Raw genomic sequence first — 19,420 nt, 5'->3', positions numbered from 1 at the left:
GGCAGGGACACCTTCCACTAGACCAGGAAGAAGCAGCATGGGCTGGCCTGTTGGGCAGTCTGGTTTGTACTGTCTGCTGGCATAGCCAGATACATGGGTGTGGCTGAAGAACAGCCAAAGGATGCCAGATCATTTGGTAAAAAGAAATTGTATGTGGTAGTCCAAAGGAATGTTAGTAGGGAAAAAACCCCACACCGAATAGAGTCAATTGGAAGAATGCTAGAAGGTTCCAGGGAGAATCTTAGAGCAGCTTCCGGTACCTAAAGGGGCCAACAAGAAATCTGGAGAGGGGCTTTCGACAAGGGCCTGTAGTGACAGGACAAGGGGGAATGGCTTTGAACTGTCAGAGGGGAGATTTAGATGAGATATTAAGAAGAAGTTCTTCCCTGTGAGGGTGCTGAGGCGCTGGCACATTTGCCCAGAGAAGCTGTGGCTGCCCCATCCTTGGCAGTGTTCAAGGCCAGGTTGGATGGGGCTTGGAGCAGCCTGGTCTAGTGGAAGGTCTCCCTGCCTGTGGCAGGGGGTTGGAACTGGATGAACTTCAACCCAAACCAGTCTGTCATTCTATAATAGTTTGCTACTGGGACATTTCCTAATAGCACTGTTTATTGGATTGGACTATCATGCTCTAAAAGGCACATCGGAATCTAAAACCAGAAGAACCTGCAGGACCTTTTCTTCTGTACCTTGCACTCCATCTACCTTTGTCAACTTCCAGTTATCATGTCACTTGAGAACACATCGAAGCAGGAGACGAGGTGGTATTACCTAATAGCTGCCCTCAGCCTTGTCTGAATGTGGTCCCTGTGATGAACAACAGCACTGGTAGTTTTAGCGACTTTGCAAACATTCGTGTTTCACATAATATTGGTGACCAACAAGCAACAGGTAGCAACAAGGCATGACAAGGGACAGCTTCCGATATCAGCCCATTTATGAAAACCAGTAACTCTTCTACTCTCATTCTCCTCGGTTCAGTCCTCTTGACCTGTGAAGGAGCCCCACATCAACGCTGTAGCACTTGAACAGCAGATAATGAGTTCTTACCGGAGGTCTCCTCAGGATCTCTCCCTCCATTGACCCGTGGGTCTCTGTGGGCTACAACTTAGAGGTCTCCCAAATTGTTTTCTTTTCTGTTAGTAACAAGCCTTAGAGGAAATCTTACTGTGGCCCTGAAAGCTGCCTTTTATTCAGAAACAGGAAAGGAACAAGGATGTTGACACTCCGCCAAAATGGATTATTTTTTTTTAAATGAGGCAGAATTTGCCAGCATTTGTGTTTAGGATGTAAATTATTTTTCAGAGCTTTCCAGGTCTCCCACAGATTCTGAATGGGAAGAGAAAAAACTCCTTTTGATCAACAGATGATTGAATTGTTGGTCTGGGGAGTCAGCCTAACTTCTGCTAGAAGGGCTGGAGATACAAGAGCACAGATCTGATGTGATCGCAAAGGTGCTTCATGGGGAGAAGGGCGGTAGCAAATCTGAAAACATTCTTTTGGAGACGGTCACTGAATGGCTCCTCTTTAGCCTCTGGACCACCTGCTTTGCTGGCCAAACCTACTTCCTTGGCACCAGTGTTCAGAGAGTTCAGGCTGTACCATTGCAAACAGAAAAGTGCATTTAGTATGCTGTGCATACAAGTATCTCTGCACCAGTTCTTTGGCTTTCCTTTGTTAAAGGCATCAGCAACTCAAAAGCCCTTCAGGACGAAAGGGAAACTTTCTTTGAGGTGGTCCAAGCCCCCTGTCAAACCATCTGAAGATTTCTAGCAGCTTTGTCTCAGGTTGTTTTTGAGGCAGGAGCCAACAGCAGCATAAGATCCTGTTTCTTGCTGTGGGAAGGAGCATTATCGTGTGCACCACAGCAGATCTTGCTGTACTTGCTGAATCCTAATGTGGTTGCTGGGCACAGCCATTAGCCTTGTCTTTTACAAAGGGAACTAAGTGAGCCGCAGAGGAGGATGAAGCACTTCTGAGGAACTCTGCTGAGCAGCATTTCTGTTTCTTTGGGTCCTGCTTAATTAAGGGTAACCAAGGGTAAATGAACAAACGGTATTTCATTTAAGCAACACTTTCTTAAGAAGAGGAGTAATTGACCTGCAGTTTTCACTTTTCCCCATAGACCAGATGCAGCAAGACTGATTTCCAGCCACTAAGATCAATCAGAACCGCAGAGGCTTGGTTCTTCACCAGACCACGTCACTGTCACCCTCTTTTCCCGAAGGAAAGAAGGGCCCTGAGGCGAGTGTTAAAACTCATTTCAGTAGGAAGCATTCACCCTGTGTTACTGGTTGAAAGTTTAGGGTTCCTCTTGGAAAACAGATGGAAGCAGCAGGGATTTCTGTTGGACTAAAGAGGTAAAATGAAGCGAGAGAGTTGCTGTGGAGGTCTTTTGGGTCATTTGTCTTTTTACTTATCCTTATTATCCATGTTATGCAGCCTATCAGAGTCCCCTGGTTCGGCGATGCTGTTAGACTCAATTGCAATTTCTGGCTTATGGATAGAGCCTCATCCCCCAGCAAAGCGCCAGAAGGCTTACCAGGGGATGTAGCCATGTGCAAGACTCCATCTGGAAAGATGTAGTCAGAAAAGTAGAAACTGAGAAATTAGCTCTGTTTGGTGCGTAATGATTTAACTGTGCATTTTGCTGGCACTTGCATTTCCGGATCACAGAAGGCTCTGTAAAAATCACTAAACTATCCTTCTTCCACAGGCAAAAATACCATTAGCCATATTTTATAGCTGACGTAAAGGCAGAGGTTACCGAAGGTGAGAGAACTCTGGGCTAAAAATGTTCAGCATCCAAGATGAGGAAATAGGACAGCTATCCCTGGGCAGCTGCCTAGGGACAGCTGCAGGGTAGCTGTGAAAAGATATTGCTTCCTCAGTGTGCGACCTTGTCTGCTGCTTGTTCAGGTCCTTGTCCTCTGGTGGTTTTCTCAGAGTGGTCACAAACAACGGGAGTACTTCGTCTTATCCCGTTGATGGTGGGGACTGAAATGCATCTTATAGTATGGTGAAAAGCTGAGAGTGACATAGGCAGGGTGGGACAGGAGTAGAAGAAAGGTAGGAATGTACCTGAAAGAAGAGATAAGGGCTGTATATCATGTATGTGTTATACTGATTCACTGGCGGAGGAGCTGTAATGGTTATATGTCTCCATTGGCATGATGGCATTAACACATAAGGAAGATGTGGTGAATCCGGAGGACAAACAGACCTCTCCTAGGAATACATCTGCTGGTTTTCTTCCAAGGGTCTCCTTGTGAGGGATTTGAAACTATGATGTTGGGTGCAACAGCTCCTCCTTTCACTGTTTCACTCACTTGAGCTAATTCAAGTGTTCATTGTCCTTTGGCATTTTTCCAACTTCCTCAGCTTCAGGTTTTACACAGGTCAACATGAGATTCATTACAACTCTTCTGAGCTGGAGGGTCAGCCAGCTGGGTGGGTGGGCTAATCAGAAGTGGGGCAAAAGCTGTAAGGAATAGTTTCATGAGGTTGCCTTGCAAACCAGGAAGAAGCAATCAACTAAAACTTTTCTAGGGGTGCTCTTAGCCTAGGCAATATTAGAGTCAGAAGTCTTTATAGCTATTTTGTGGCTGTGCCTTTATTTTATATACTGCCTGGTAAGAAAGCGTTTATTTGCCTAAGCCATCCTGCCTTCTCATTCCGGTGTTGGTTCTACACATATTTTCTTCAAATGCCTCTTGAAGGTCCTTTACACAGATATTTTTTTTATTCCTTTGCTCCCCAGGATGTGGGCAAGTTCTGCGGGCTTCTAGAGGTCAGATTTTGTTGGAGGGTTACCCACTGAATGCACGATGCGAATGGACTATTCATGTGCAAGCTGGATTTAACATTGAATTAAGGTAGGTCGTGCTGATTTCTAGCTGGCACTGGTTTCAGGTGGACATTGGGGCATGTGGATCACCAAGAGTCGATCATGAGCCACAGCTGAGAGCCCTTGGGCAGTGAAGGTATGGACACCACTTTGCATTTGGTACCTCAGCTCTTTCCCCTGGCCTAGCAGAAATCATCTACCATGCAAATTATCAGTGCTGTGCCTTCAATTCCCATTTAGGACAGCTGTATGCTAAGGAGAGTTTCTCAGATACTGGGCACAGTGTATCTCTCTAGAGTTCTCTTCAAGACCTTGACACCAAGACACCCAGTGTTTTCTGAAGAGTGTAGCAGGCTGAATTAAGACATTCTTTGAAGAAAACCTGTAGGAACATTTTGATATGATTTCTCATGCCAGGAGAGTTGCCCGTGGGACCTGCCTGGTATTTAGCCTATATTTTCCCTCTCTTATTTCTTTCACTCATTTTAACAGCCCTGTCCTCTTATGACCCTCAGTTACTCCTGTTACCATTCCTGTGTCTGGAGCATATGACTGGTTCTCCTGCAAGTTATCACTCCTCTGATCTGTGTGTGCTTAGACCTGTTAACCCACTGCTGCTGACTCAATCTCACACTTCTTGATGGCATATCCTCCCTAGTGCAGGAGACCCTCTATTTGGGGTAATTAATACTGTTTTCACGTGTGTGTAGCAGGGAGCTCATGCAGCAGGAACCTTGGCAGGGGATTGTACTCAAAACCCACTAATTAATATATTAAAAACAGTAGCTAAAGCCTTCATATCAGTATTTCACCAGCGTTGGACCCCAGGCAAAAGTATGATGATAGATACACAAACAGATTTCTTCCTATATGTTTAAAGAGAGACTTAATATTTAGTAAGAGGAGATCAATTGAATAGAAGAGCTTGTAGCATTCCCATACTAACAGCTTTTTTTCAGGTTGCAAATGCAAACCTTTTATGGAGTTGTGAGTAGTTGCAATTATAGAATCATAGAATCACAGGCTGGTTTGGATTGGAAGGCATCTTAAAGCTCATCTATTCCAACCCCCTGCCATGGACAGGAACATCTTCCACTGGACTACAACTAAGCACGCTACTAGAGTCTTCCTCCGGGGTCTGCCATCCATGCTGAATCATTCCCTTCACTGCATGTTCATATAAAGGTGGTGTTTCCTTCCATGGTTGCTAACTCTGCTTAGAGCTGTAGTGCACAGCCAGCATTGTGCTGAATAAGCACAACTGCTAACAAAGAGACTCCTTTCTTCATTCTCTCTGTGCACAAATCCTGTTTGCTGCCACTCTGATGGCTTGCAAGGGCAGGGGTGGGGACAGCGAGATGCAGAAGGGGAACAAAGTGGTTTGTCTCTGCTCATGTAGGGCAGGGAGAGCAAAACTCTCAGGAGCACAGATAAATCTTCCCTTGCTTCAGGCTGTGCCACAAGGTCCTTTGGGGGTTGGCTAAGCAGAGCTGGTTTGATAAATGGTGCCCAGATTGTAGTGAGGGTTTGGTTTTAGTGCTTTTCTCCAGCCTTTTTTTTCTGTGGGTAGTGATGTATAGGCTCCCTCAGCCTGAGCCATGTCAGGGATGTCGTACCACAGTAGCAGTAGCTCACAACTTTCAATCATTTTCTTTAACGCCTCAGCAGAGATGCAGTTTTACATATTTTCCATTGGCTAGAAGCTTTCCTCAGAGGAGTTGGTGAATGTATTCACACTGCAGACACATGAAACCAAGACAATACTTTGCATTGTATTTTGTATCTGATGACCTGTAGCACTAAATTAGTTTCGTAATATCCAAGAGAATTATACTATAGCTACAGCTTCACATGTGAAGGAACTGAGGTTAATTACATTGCCTGTACCTGTGATTTAAACAGCAACAGACCTTGTGGTCTGTAAAGGATCCCATCAACTGAGCTGTAGCCAAGAGGTTTTGAAAAGCTTTGGCAGGTTTCCTGACCTGACAGTTATGAATCTAAGTTATGAGATCCCATTGGTACAATGTGTCTGCTTCTATGCTAAGTTAAACAGAATGCAAATCAGACCCTTCCTATGCTTTTCACACCTTCCACTTTGTCTTCATAATTTTTTAAGCAGAGAAAGCAAACAATTAAAACAGTATTTTGTGTATGTCTCCTTCATTCTGTGCTTTCACTCTGTGTGAGAATCTCTTGATATTCTTTGGTCAGGAACACACTGCTAGACAGTTTTACCTTTACATCTATAAATAATTCTGCTCCCATCACAGAGTGGGCATTCCTTCTGTACTTACACATATAATTCTTAATTTTAATTAGAAATATACCAGTTTGCAGAACCAGTAAATATTTTTAGGATTGAGTGAGGGTAAACTGTAGCCTGACAAGTGTGACAAGGATGAATGGATTAATTTGTATAGCTCTGTAACTTCCGTAAGAGTAGATACCTGGGATATGGTCTGCCATTGAAAGAGTGGTTTTAAGGTGTAGTGTATAACCTGATACCTGTGAGGATGCCTCTGGCAAACCTGACAGAACTAGAATTCAACTAATGCATTTTATGTAAAGCTAAATTGAATTAATGTCTCTCTAATGCATATATAAAGCAGATGCCATTTTTGGTTTTGCTCTACATTCCACCAGATGATTTAAAAAATGAGGTGCTCTGCTCCATTGCTGGGGCTCTGCTCCATTGGTGTAGCTTCCTGCAACTGCTCATTCATTTCTCTCTATGTAGTATACTCCTGATGCTCTAAAACCAACCATATGACCTGAACAAAGGCGACTGAGTAAAGAGACCTCTTAAGTCAGCTCATGGGTTGTCAAAGAAAGGTCATTTCACATAATATGGGGGCCTCCTTTACACGGGGCCTGAGTCCCACGGGGAGAAGAGCAGGAAACAGGGTCCAGTACTCTCTTGCCTTTTCAGACTCAGATCCAGCAGCACATCCGAAATTTGTCTCACCTCTTTGGTGTGAAAATGAGGTCTTTGCAAATCACTAGGCCCACACTGGAAGAGGCAATGTGAGAGACTTTGCCTAATCCTAAATGCATTTGTCTGTGGCATTAGGAGTTCCCAGGAAAACTAAACACACAACAAGTTTAATTTATAAAATATTCTGCTGAACATTCAGCAACATGGCCTCTCCAGGCCCACATCTTCTCATTCCTATCTGCTGCACCAAGGCAGGGCCCCACACGCTTGGCCATTGCTCATTCTCCAGAGGCACTTGGTGTTTCCCCCTCTCTTTCTCATTTACATTCTGGTGGGATGCTTTGGCTCTGTGCCCTGTCGAATCCAAACAGCATTATATGACATTGCTGTTAGTGAACAGGAGCCTCGTGCAGTGGCTGGATAAAAGCTAGGAAAGACAGACATTGTGGGAAAGGTCTTTAAATACTTTCCGTCTGCACTAACTCCTGTCCTTTATTTCTGCCCTCAAAAGAAGGGCAAGTGCCAGACATTGGGAATTTACTACCATTTTGCTTTCTGATGCGAAACATGCTGTAGTGTTTCGGATTCCCTTTCTCTGTCTATTTCTGCTCCTGTTACATCCCCAAGCTTTCCTTGTGTCCCTAATTGCTGACTTCTGAACACCACAATGTAAACAGCTTTTGAGCCTTGGTCTTTGATACTGTCACTTTTGATACTTAGACCTTTATTTAAGAGAAATAGAACAATTTTTAACAAGCAGCCATATAGAAATATGCCCCTCTGCAGTGTCTGACCCTAGATGAAAGTTCTACCATTGTAACATGTTTAGGGACCAGATGTATGTGAACAGACTGTATGGCTTCAATTTAGACTTCACTGTTCTGCCATTTAAATATTCTCATGGAGCAACTGGCTTCCAAGGATCCTGATGCAGAAATTGAGATGGAGCAAGAGGGACTTCATGTGATTAGGGACTTGTTGATCCATTGAAGGGGGGCAGCACAAACATAACTAAACATCCAGATAAATCAGAGCCAGGGTGCACAGGTGAGAGTATGCAGTCTGACTGTGTGTCCTTGTACCCCAAGATTTTCCATGCTGAGCCTGGAGTTTGACTACATGTGCCAGTATGACTACGTGGAGGTCCGTGATGGGGACAGTTTGGACAGCCAAATAATTAAGAAATTCTGTGGAAATGAGAGGCCACCTCCCATCCGAAGCACTGGGTCTTCACTCCATGTCCTCTTCCAGTCTGATGGATCCAAGAACTTTGATGGATTTCATGCTGTCTTTGAAGAAATTACAGGTAAAATAATCCCAAAGTGGAACATGCCACTCATTCTCATTAATTCAATTGCACTAATCTGTCTCCCTGTTTTGCTTCATTAAAAACTTTCATGCTGTGTTGCCAACAGCAACTTACACAAAGTCAGTGCAGGGAAGGTTCAAAAGCCATTAGATGGCATATGAATTTGAGGCTTTTCTAACAAAGACTGAATTCCTTCTACCTGTGAGAAGAACAAGCAGATCAGCCAGCACAGAAAAGCTGCTGTTTTATAAGACTTTTTTGTTTGAGTCTGACCACTAAGAGCACAGAAGGAAATGGAGGAAGGGGCATGTGCATCTGCAATTGCAGAATTGCTCAACGCTGTGAGCAGGAGCGGAGTCACTGTCTCAATTAGCAAAAAACTGATGCGAAGCCTCATAATTAGCTCAGCGAAAATGCCCTAACATGACTCTTGAGTTGGCTCACGTGTCATGCCATTAGAGCTTAAAAAAAAAAGTGTGTACAAAGGACAGATTATTTTCTTGAAGGAAAAGAAAACAGAGGCATTTTCCATGGTGTGATGAACTCAGTGTTATGAATGACAGAAGCAGGGCTCCAGAGTTACTGTGGTTTTGTCAGAGCTCAGTGCTCGCGTCCCCCACACTGCTTTCCATCGTTTCTTTCTGGCTGCAAAATAACATTGGAAGTGTAGCTGGTGAAGTGAAGCAGCCTCTGCACACTTCCTGCATCTTCCTTATTCAGCTGTGTAGGGAATTTTGGTCAAATCTATCCACAGCACTCCTGGCACAGAAGGCTAATCAGAGCATGCTGCTTCCACACAGATAAACCCTGCAGGATCCATGACTCACCATAACTTGCTTTCCACACAGCCTGGTGCCCAACGCTTCATGAGGTCATCCATGCAGGGTATATCTGCCTTGGGAAGTTTAGTTAGTTTATATAATCTTGATATAAATACACAAACCTAGAGTGGATCAGCATATAACAATGATCAGAGGTATGTAACTAGCAATCCAAAATGTGCTATTTCTTAGCCTGCCCTGTTCTTCTAGTGCTACTGTTAGTACCTGTCAGGAACATAGCAGAAGCAGTTAGCTACTGATAGCTCAATAGTACAACAGGAGAGGTGATACAGAACAAATGAATGTTGTGTGGGCTCCTGCATAAGGGCTGCCTACACTCAAGGAACTACCATTATCCATATGGTGAGAGCTGAATGGCTTCTGTTTTCTCTGCGCAGCAGGGAACAGTTGGTATTCCAATACTGTGGAGCACTTTATTTCCGCCCCATTTTTAGTGGTAATTATTCTGAGGCTGGGTGACTGCAAGTGTGGTAATCCACACAAGGCACGTTGCAAAGGGCTGCTGAGAGTTTGTGAGGAGGTCTTACTGTGCACTTTATTATGAGGCTGTTCTGGCTTAACGCATAGTTGCCGTGAAAGGCTTTTGAAACACTCCCAGTGTCTTTTTATGTGAAGCATTAACCTGGCCAGCAGGACAGTTTAGGGGAAAAATACAGCATGCACGGGGCAGCGGGGAATTGAAAGCAGGGACAGGACAGAACCAAAAGCTCTGGCAGCACATTGCAAACTGAAACCTTTCCCCTGAAATTTCCCACTGTGGAAAAGCCAAGGTCCCTGGAACAGGTTGCAAAGGGCTTGCTAGAGCAAATCCCTGTGCTGCAGGTGAAAGCAGCAGAGGCATATGTGCTTACAGGATGAGAACCAGGCTGTGGAGGTGATCTGATATCACCGGCACCTTAGTGAAGTGATGGAGAGGACTGAAAAAGCACCTTGTGCTGTCAGAACTGAGTTTCTTCCCTTTCTGTCTTCCCTTCCTCTGAGCTCTGTGCTGACTTGGAAGTCATAGCTTGGTGAAGCAGTGGCACTGACAGCACAGAGGTCACTGGTTCAACTGCCAGAAAGGTATTGATTGATACAGAATAAGCTGAAAATCCCCTTTAGGAAAGGTCACTGCATGTGTAGTTGTTAAGGGATGAAACCATACAACCTGCTGCGCTGCCTGGTCTGGAAGCAGGTGTTAGGTCCCATCCCATCCCATGCCAAGTGTCAAATGGGAACCAGTAATTGGCATGAGTGACTAGAATTCATCCAACAGACTTCACATGAGGATGGGGGACCAGATGGGGAGGCATCAGGGTCTCTTGGGGATTAGACATATGGTGGGTCTAGTTAGATGAAAGCCTGTTACTGAATTTCAGTAACGCTTTCCCTTCTGTACCCTCAAGCTAGTGACCTCTGACACAACACAGGGACTTTAACCTTTTGTAGTACTGTCCCATGCTGTTTGAAGCCAGGAAATCAAGACTCCTTTAAAAAGAGAAATATTTAGTGCTCTTGAGTATCAGGCATTTTCAAGGACAGTATCTGACACTTACCCTTGTTCACTTGACGTGCCTGCTTTTACAGAATCATGAGACAAAGCTGGGACAAGGACAAAGCTGAAAGTTCACTGGCTTCAAACCAGTAACTACAAAGCATCAGTCTGTACAGGCTCTTCTGCTTCTCCTTCCCTTTCTCAGGGATATTTTAGATTAGTTGGATACAGCACAACTGCCACATATATATTCTTTTTAAGGAATGAATTACTGTCCTTAGTCAGACCTTAGTCTTCAATGAGCCTGGAACAAATTCATTGCCCACTCAGGTATGAATTTCTGTTCTATCACCACCCATATGTGGCATCTATGTATTTTTTGTCTCTTAACATCTGGATATAACAGACTCAAAGACTATGCTTTGAGTGAAGTCTTTGCAAGGAAAGCTGGTGGCTCTGATATCCAGAAAGAGCAGAAGGTTTTTTGACATGCATTACACCCTTTACTGTGTCTTTGTAGCTTTTAACCAGAATGTGTAATTTACTCCAAGACATGACCATCATGAGAAAAAGTAGGTAGGGCCCACGTCCTGTGAGAGACCATGAACGTTCTTGCTCTTTCTTTTGTAGCTTGCTCTTCCTCTCCATGTCTTCATGATGGAACGTGCATTCTAGACAAAAGTGGTACCTACAAATGTGCCTGTCTGGCTGGCTATACGGGGACTCGCTGTGAAAACTGTGAGTACAGGCTCTGTGCGTATGACCAGTATCCACAGTTGTTACTGATGCAGGCTATTCTTTGTTAGGAGTTTCACTGATGTGCAGATTAAGTCAGTCACAGTACCAGAGAATGCACTGAGCTTCTTGTGGCATTGTTTGAGACATGTTGCTTGTAGTTCATGAAGGTTTCCACTGAACAGTTTTGGAGCTTTATATCTGTAAAAAGGTAAACCAGAATTGGAGCTGGGAAACAGCACACAAGAAATCTTGGAATGGACTAGCATTATCAGACAGAGATATATCTGCATGCTAATTTCCACTGTGTGGATCAGCTGTTGACCCTGCTTGAGCCCTGTGCTGAATGCTCTAGTCAGAGCAAGTCCTACGGAGTTTGTCGTCCCTCACAGTCATCTGAAAGGTAGAATTCTGGCACCATGAATGGCAGATTTGGGATCAAAATAAATGAAAAAGGGTAGATTCTATCCATCTCTGCATTGGTGGTTCTCACTGTCTGTACGATCATAAACCTGGTTTTGTCCTGCCAAGCAAGTTGTAAAATAACTGCATTCAAATGAGTTCAAATCAATTGTCTGTTCTAGTGATTTAATTCTTCATGCTTAAGCAAATGTCTTCATCTAAGAGGTTTTGAAAGAGCAAGGAGAAAGAATTGTGCAATACATGCCGTGATAAAGGCTATATCATCTCTACTAGCTGAATGCAGCTTTGTGCCATATATGAAGTCATGAGTGACTTCATCCTCCAGCTGACTCTGGAGGATTTCAGTGATGCTAGTGAAATCCACTTGGGATCATATCTGGCCCAAGACAGAAAGCATGGCTTACTGTGCCCTGCTGTGGCATTACTCTGGCCATAAGGCACACAATACCTTGCCAGCTTCCAGAGTTTTCAATTCCATGTCAGAGCAGCCAGTACACACCAAACCTCATTGCTTCCGAATATTTTCCCCATACATGCCATTGTCAGACATGGATTTCTCTCTTGAAATTCCTTTCACGTTGTCAGGGGAGTTAAATCATAGTGACGTGATACCCCCTTGCATGGGTCATTTTGAGATAAAAGACCTTTTGATTTCTGCAGATCCCGAGTAGCTCATAAGACTTGACTTTTCTCCCAGCAGACCAGAGGAGAGGTAGTTTCACATATTCTGTAAGCCTGAAAAAGTTCTGGTTCTGAACAGCCATGCCATATTGCCAGATTGCAGATTCCTCATGTAGGGGAGGAGCTGCTGAAAATGGAGGGGCTGATGTGGCTGGTTCTGCTAACAGCCTCTTCTCTGTGAGTAGTTGTTTAGTAGGTCATTTAGAGACTGGAAACTCCCCAGCTCTTTGCAGCTGCTCAGTGAGATTAATTCCTGTCTTTAGGAGAGAGTTAAAAAAAAGGAAAAGTCTCCTTTCTGGTTCAGAACCAACCTAAATTTAAAATTAATTAAATTTCCAGCAAACCTCAACCCTAGTTTTGGCAGGCTCTACACCACAGTCAAGGCAAGAAATGAAGATCATATTCTTTTACTAGTTTTCTTTTGTAATTCAAGAATAGAAACTTCACCCATGCAGCACACAAAGCAAGCAACAGAGGAGATAGATAGATAGTCGAAAAACAGTAGGATGAGACTTCATGAGGGTATAGGTAGTAACAGAATAAAAGGGAGGAGACACTTAAAAATATATACAGTGATATTTTTAACTTGACAGGAATCCTGTGGTTTGATTTGTGAAAGAACAGTTCAGGTGGATAAAACACTGTTACTTTATGATATTTGTGGTTGTATGCTTGCCTTTTGCTTACACTAGGAAATATTTTTTCCAGCACCTATATTGCTGCCTTCCATAACATAGAATATAGATAGAGGTTCAGGGTTTTTTTTCTTATATGTGAATAGCAAACCTCACAGTGGGAAAACGTCATGGCAAATCTCTGTTCTCTCTGGCTTCACAGTTTTTTTGTTATTTCCTTCAGTTTTGCCAAAATGTATCTGAAGTATTTTCCAGCATATGGGGGGAAAAGGGCAGAAAATTAAAGTTCGATTTGTTTTTTAAGAGCAAAAGGAAGAACTGGAAGAAATATCTGTGGCTGTAATTCTTTAAAAATTAGTCATGTGGTTTCCTGAACAGCACTGCAGTTTAAATGCTAAAGGGAGATCGTGTCATGCTCAGAATCTGTCTGTCTGTTGGGTCTTGCAGCAACAGTGCTGTCTTGTGAGGTTGAGCCAAGGGAAATAAATATATTTCTACAGAAAATAATCATAAAATGGTCACTTTTGCAATTCTGACTTCAGACACTGTGAGGCTGATTCTTTCAGTCTGGTTTTCTTGCAGCAAGTCAGGTGCAATCCCATTAAAGTCGTTGGATTTATGTTGATGAAAAATAAGTGTAAGAGAGAAGAAGATTAGAGCCTCTTAATCTTAAGTGCGTGTGGAGATTTGAGGTGGAGCAACAGAAGGTGCCTGGAGAGATACAGGGGTTGTGAAGAAATCCAAGGGCCATACTTCAGAGGAAGGGAGACTGTGGGATTATCTCATTGAGGACTAAGTTCAGGCCAAATTAAACAAATTCAGAAATGGATATTTGATGACAGAGTCAAACATCTTCCAAGTCCCTCACCATCCCAGTGCAGCTTGTCTTTTTGTCCGTTACCAAGTTTAGTTTTAAAGATGTGGGAATCACTATTGGAATTACAGAAATCACCTTGAGATAAACCACAAGGTTTTCCCTCTGTTTAACTAAATTCCTTCTGTTTAACAAGATGATCAACACTGGTCAAGCTGCTTTCTTGGAGTAATATTCAACCCTAATTGCTCTGTCAGTTACAATTTGCAATATTAATAAAATAATTAAAGGCACAGATTGCTTATAACTAGCAGTCTCTTTTCTCTTCTACTATGGCAGCCAGGAAATGATCTTTTTGTTTACTATATAATATAGTGATTTAAAGGCTTCATCAGCATGAAGTGAAATGCAGGCATGTATCTTTCTAACAGCTGTTAATATTTCAATCAGTCCTGTTTCAGGGCAAAAAATATTTATTTAAATATGTCTTATTTCAGTCCAGAGACTGTATTTAAAAAAAATCAAAACAAACAACAACCCTATGTGAAATTGTAAAACAAATGCTAACCAATAGAGTGATATATTTTCTTAATTCTTCTGTCCTAAAACACATTAAAAACAAGGCTTAGAGACCTGCAGCAACTGGCTTCTTACACATAAGCATGCTTTATTATGAAGATACAGTAAGTAGGGAAAACTACTTCCTATTTTAAATACTTGGGCTTCTTTCTGGTCTTAAACTGAATTTGCAGTATACATGGATACCCATCCCAGTGACCCCTTAGCCATGCTAACATGTTGGAGGTCAAACTCAGGCTTTTCTGTTTGAGCTTTTTGGATATTCATTGAAATAATCCTGCAGTCAAACTCATTTAAAACAAAACCAAAACCAAAATCTTGTTCCCTTAGCCTGCGATGCCTTGAAACAGAGCAGCAACTTCCTCAAAAGATGCACATTAGGGAAAAAGTAACTAGTGGCCTCATCCTGGTGCTCTGCATGCTAAAAAGCACCCACTCAAGTATCAGGCTGTCAACGACTCTGTACAGTGTGATAACTGCTTGTTCAACTCCAACTAAGAAAGGTCTTTTCCAAAGTCTCAGTGTTGAGTTTGCCTGCTGAAGATGCAGCTGTGGAGAGATGGAACTGCTGGTACCCCATGGCAAATGCTGTCCCCCTCTGCTTGTCCTCCTCCTAGGACGGGGTGTTCTGGCTCAAGAGTCCTCCCAGGGCTTTCTGGCCCCAAAGCAAGAGACCTTGACCTCATCCTGCTCTGAAATTTCCTGTTACCTTTATTTCAAACAAAGCTTCGCGAACCAGAGTTCCTACGCAAATAAGAGGAACTTGTGCTGAATGGGGAATTCAGGGCTGAGATCCGATTTCCATTTTTATTCTGTTTCTCGCTCCTGTCTGCCAAGAAGAAGAGGGTTGTTCTGCATCCTAATGAAGGGTCTAATCCAACTGACTAAGCTGAATAAACGAACTCCTGGCTGTTGCCTTTGATGTTGCTAGGGCTGGCCTTAATATGTTCCAGCAGGCCTCTGAAAATCGTAGAATCAGAATCATCATGGAATCACAGACTGGTTTGGGTTGGAAGAGACTGTAAAGATTATCCAGTTTCAACCCCTTGCCATGGACAGGGACACCTTCCACTAGACCAGGTTGCTCCAAGCCCCGTCCAACCTGGCCTTGAACACTGCCAGGGATGGGGCAGCCACAGCTTCTCTGGGCAACCTGTGCCAGCGCCTCAGCACCCTCACAGGGAAGAACTTCTTCCTAATGTCTCATCTAAATCTCCCCTCTTTCAGGTTAAAGCCATTCCCCCTTGTCCTGTCACTACAGGCCCTTGTCAAAAGCCCCTCTCCAGGTTTCTTGTCGGCCCCTTTAGGCACTGGAAGCTGCTCTAAGGTCTCCCCAGAGCCTTCTCTTCTCCAGGCTGAACAAGCCCAGCTCTCTCAGCCTGTCTCCATGGCAGAGCTGCTCCAGCCCTCGGAGCATCTTTGTGGCCTCCTCTGGACTCGCTCCAGCAGCTCCATGTCTCTCTTGTGTTGTTGCCCCCAGAGGTGGACAGAGGACTTCAGGAGGGGTCTCATCAGAGCAGAGTAGAGGAGTAACAAGGAGTAACCATTCCTTGTCCTCTCTGAAGAATACTTATACACTGTTTGTAGCTTCTGGTGTGCAAGCATGAAGACTGCATGCTCTTGCAGTACTTTGGGGTAACTTTAAACTACTTTGAAAGTTTGCTGGAATAACCAGCATGCTTAAAAGCTGACAGTTTCATTCTTCCCCCCAACAAATTTCATTCAATGGCTTCATTCCTCCTTGAGGATTTTACACTCAAATGTCTCTGAGGGATGTGCCCGAGCACACTTCCCTTTGTTGTGCTCGTGGGCATGATTTCACTGTCTTACTTGCTGTTTGCAGCTGATACAAACACTGCCAAAAAGAATGGCTCCAGGCAGTAGGAATGCTGACACAATGAGGCAATATCCCACTTGCTCTTTCTTATGGCTCCCATACTCCTCCTTGGTTGTTTCCAGAGCTCAGGAACTGCATTTCACAGCCAACCAAATTGCCCTGCTACTTCCTTAGTACTCCCCTGGTTTTTAGTTCCATTCGTTTTCTTTTTCCCTACACTCTCATCTCAGCACTTGGTAATTTTCCAGGGAATGCCAGATCTTCCTTTCTGTAAAAATGGTGCTTTCCTTTTACAGTTAATGCACTTTCACAAACATTGTTTCAAAGAAATATACATTTCTTTAGGCTGTCTTTCTCACCCAGCATTGCCTGGACTTTTCCCTGTTTAGCTGGAAAGCTGACATCTCCAAAATGAAACACCTCAAGATGATTTACTCGCCTTTGCAATTTGGTAGAATAATGAGCACATCAGCTTCTCTGTTGCCCTAAAATCTTCCCCCTGAGCAGGCTGTACTCTCCTCCACAGTGTTATATTGTGATGTTTTCCAAGGGACACATTGTGGGACTTACTCTAAATATTAGTTGTTGCCACTGGTAGAGAACATGAATGTTGCACATCATTCATTAATTAGGATTTCACTCCCTCCAGTATCCCATGCAAGTACAAGTCCAGTTGTATAATTAAATAGGCCATCCAAGTACCGGAAAGGTTGTATCCAGAGACGCAGCCTTTTAAGGGCTGAGAACAATGCTGATAAAGATCAAGTGGCTAATTGTAAGCAACAACCTCCAAATTGCCTCCGGATGAATAAATCACAGTGGGTGATCCAAGCATATTTTCACATGGATACGGTCTCATTCACAGGAGCAGAGAGCTGGAAAACATCAGGGGTGAGTTTCAATTGGCTGGAAAGGAATGAAAAGATTTCGATTTCAGAAAGGATTATGTCATAGTTTTGTGTAATTATTTCTAGTTGGTGGAACCACTGCAAAAGCAAAGAGGCCCAGAGAGCAGGACTGGAAATCTGCTATCACTGGTACTTGGGGCTGTCTGCTCTTGTTATGATTTCCTTTGACATTTCCGGGATTAATGTGAGGACTGGCAAAATGCAACCAGAAGAGAAGATTTGAACTTCCAGGACTCTTTCATGGGGGATAAATTAAGGCAAAAAAATCTTTGTGGTGAATTGTCTTTCCCAGCATTTTTGCATGAGCTGTGGCTGGAGTTGGGCATGGAGCTGGAAGAATGTGTCCTGGGGCATCACAAGTGGCGTGAAGCACAGTAGAGAGTTTCCTCTCTTTTGAAACACAAGTGAGTGAGGGCAGAGATACTTCATCCAAAATCCTCCCTTGCTATCAACCTGAATGGGAGCTACTGCAATACAACAGGGCACTTTTGAGGAATAATCCTTGTTACTCTCCCAGGACTTTGATACTGAACGCAAGTTCCCAAGTGACATTTAGGCTAGACTATTTTCTTCTTTAGCTACTGAAATCACCATGACATGGGCACCTTTGTGGAGCTGGCTGTTAGCATCTTAGCCTTGTTGGCTAAAGTACCTATGATAACGTAGAGGTTGAAGGTACCTCTGAGGCCCGCTCCTAAAGCCTCACGCACTTGTTGCTGCATCTGTGGTGACAGGCATGACCGAGCATCGCAGTGCTGCTTGGGCGTGTGGCTGTAGCTGTTTAGAGCATCCTTGTTCTTCAAGGTCCAAGAGCTTCCTTATTCCAGAAAACATTGCCATCACTGTGACCAGGTTTCTACTAGAGGTTTCCTTGCCCTTTCCTGTACAAGATCTGCTGCAGTGTTTGCATGTATTCTTTGCTTTGAGAGTCTTGTTTTTAAAAAGAATAATTTTCATCCCAAACCCTAGTACTCTTGGCTTTCCTTGTTCACCCCCTACTGATTTCTGGTTGTAGAAGTTGCAACTACACTGGTTGCAACCACACTAGCTGCAACCACACTCTTTTTTCACCTAAAACCAGCCAGCTCCAGGAAGCAAAAGTTCTGAGGCGTAACAAAGAAGAAAAGCAAGTATGCTAGGCATCACTAGCTCCCTCAGATATGGTCCAGGCATTTGTGTCAGAGAGTCCTGACCCAGACCATCCATACTCCAAAGCGGTTCAGCTCCCAGCAGTCTATTCCTGCAGTGGGGATGAATGATGATCACATCACAGAGCTAAGTCCTCGAGCCACATCCAGCTCTTGCCAGGTTCTGGAGGAGAGCAGCCGAACTGCTTGTCAGCATGTGGCTTCCTAGTCAGCAGCGCTCTCCAGTGTAGGAGAGATAGGCGGTTCAGGGAGGTGGTGGCAAGAAGGTTAATGTCCTTATGGTGGATCCCACAGCGTTTGCTACTATTTATTCAGGAGAGCTTGAGGGCAATATCAGAAGATGCCAGGCTCTTTCTTGAGTGTAAATGAATTGAGCTCCTTGTAGGAACAAAGCCTGTGCTGAAATGATGGCAGGCCCAGGGAGAGTGTCAGAGATGTCACACAGAGAAGGACATTCCCACCACAGCTTGCTCTGTGAGGCACTGCAGGACCTCATGAATCCAGTGTTGCTATCAGCAGAATTATGATATGCCCATGATGCCAGCATGTGGACAACCCTGAAGGCAGACAGGAGCCAGACAAGAACACTGGGACTCCTAAAGCATAAGTCTGGAGGCAGGGCTCCTGCCTCATAGTGTCTGTGAGCTGACACATCCAGATCTGGCAGCCCTACACAGAGGCGAGTGCAGAGCTTCACTGCTTCAGGATGGCAGGATGGACTCATGCCTCCTGATGCTGTACAAATCACCAAATCCATTGCCAAATTCGAATACCTTCTTGACAGCCCTTCTCACTGCTTATAAGAAGGAATACAAAAGCAGTTTTCCTGAGTGCTCTGAGCCATGGCCTCCAGAAATCCCTCAGCTCATTCCCTCCTTGTGGACACAACCCTTCCAAAAACATTTTGACAGCCAATGTCCTTATGCTTTTGGCTAAAGTTAGCCTCTGTGGGCTTATGTGTCAGGCATTAACTGTCTCTGGGCTGCTGCATCAAGCTGCAGAGTGATGATGTCTCAGGAGAGCCATCTGAGTCCTCCCCTGCGTCAGCTCTTTCCTGCCAACAACCCCTGTGAGAGCCTGAGGCATCCCCACCTTGTTGATGCAGGCTGGGGAGAGAAGGGATAAGCATAGGAATAAATGGTATCAGAGATTTACATGGACTGACAGAGCTCATGGGCAGAAATTAGGAAATAAACTCTGTTATGAGTGAAGACAACAAATTCTGTAAGTCTAAATTCAGAAAAGCTCTTTAC

At 44.0% G+C, this 19,420-nt stretch overlaps 1 protein-coding gene across 3 annotated transcripts in view; it reads left to right on the top strand.

Annotated features, from left to right (window-relative positions):
* The window catches only part of PAMR1 (peptidase domain containing associated with muscle regeneration 1), a 51,946-nt gene that overhangs the window by 15,186 nt on the left and 17,340 nt on the right, over positions 1–19,420 (top strand). For all 3 annotated transcript variants that reach the window (XM_030484607.1, XM_030484609.1, XM_030484608.1), the window contains exons 4-6: positions 3,758–3,872; positions 7,871–8,088; positions 11,038–11,145. In XM_030484607.1, coding sequence (XP_030340467.1) covers positions 3,758–3,872; positions 7,871–8,088; positions 11,038–11,145 — 441 coding nt within the window. The remainder of the gene's footprint in view (positions 1–3,757; positions 3,873–7,870; positions 8,089–11,037; positions 11,146–19,420) is intronic.

This window comes from Strigops habroptila, chromosome 4 (assembly GCF_004027225.2).
Source record: "Strigops habroptila isolate Jane chromosome 4, bStrHab1.2.pri, whole genome shotgun sequence".
In the NCBI taxonomy this organism is placed as follows: domain Eukaryota; kingdom Metazoa; phylum Chordata; class Aves; order Psittaciformes; family Psittacidae; genus Strigops; species Strigops habroptila.
The sequence above is the reverse complement of the archived record's forward strand: the minus strand, read 5'-3'. Positions and strand labels throughout refer to the sequence as shown.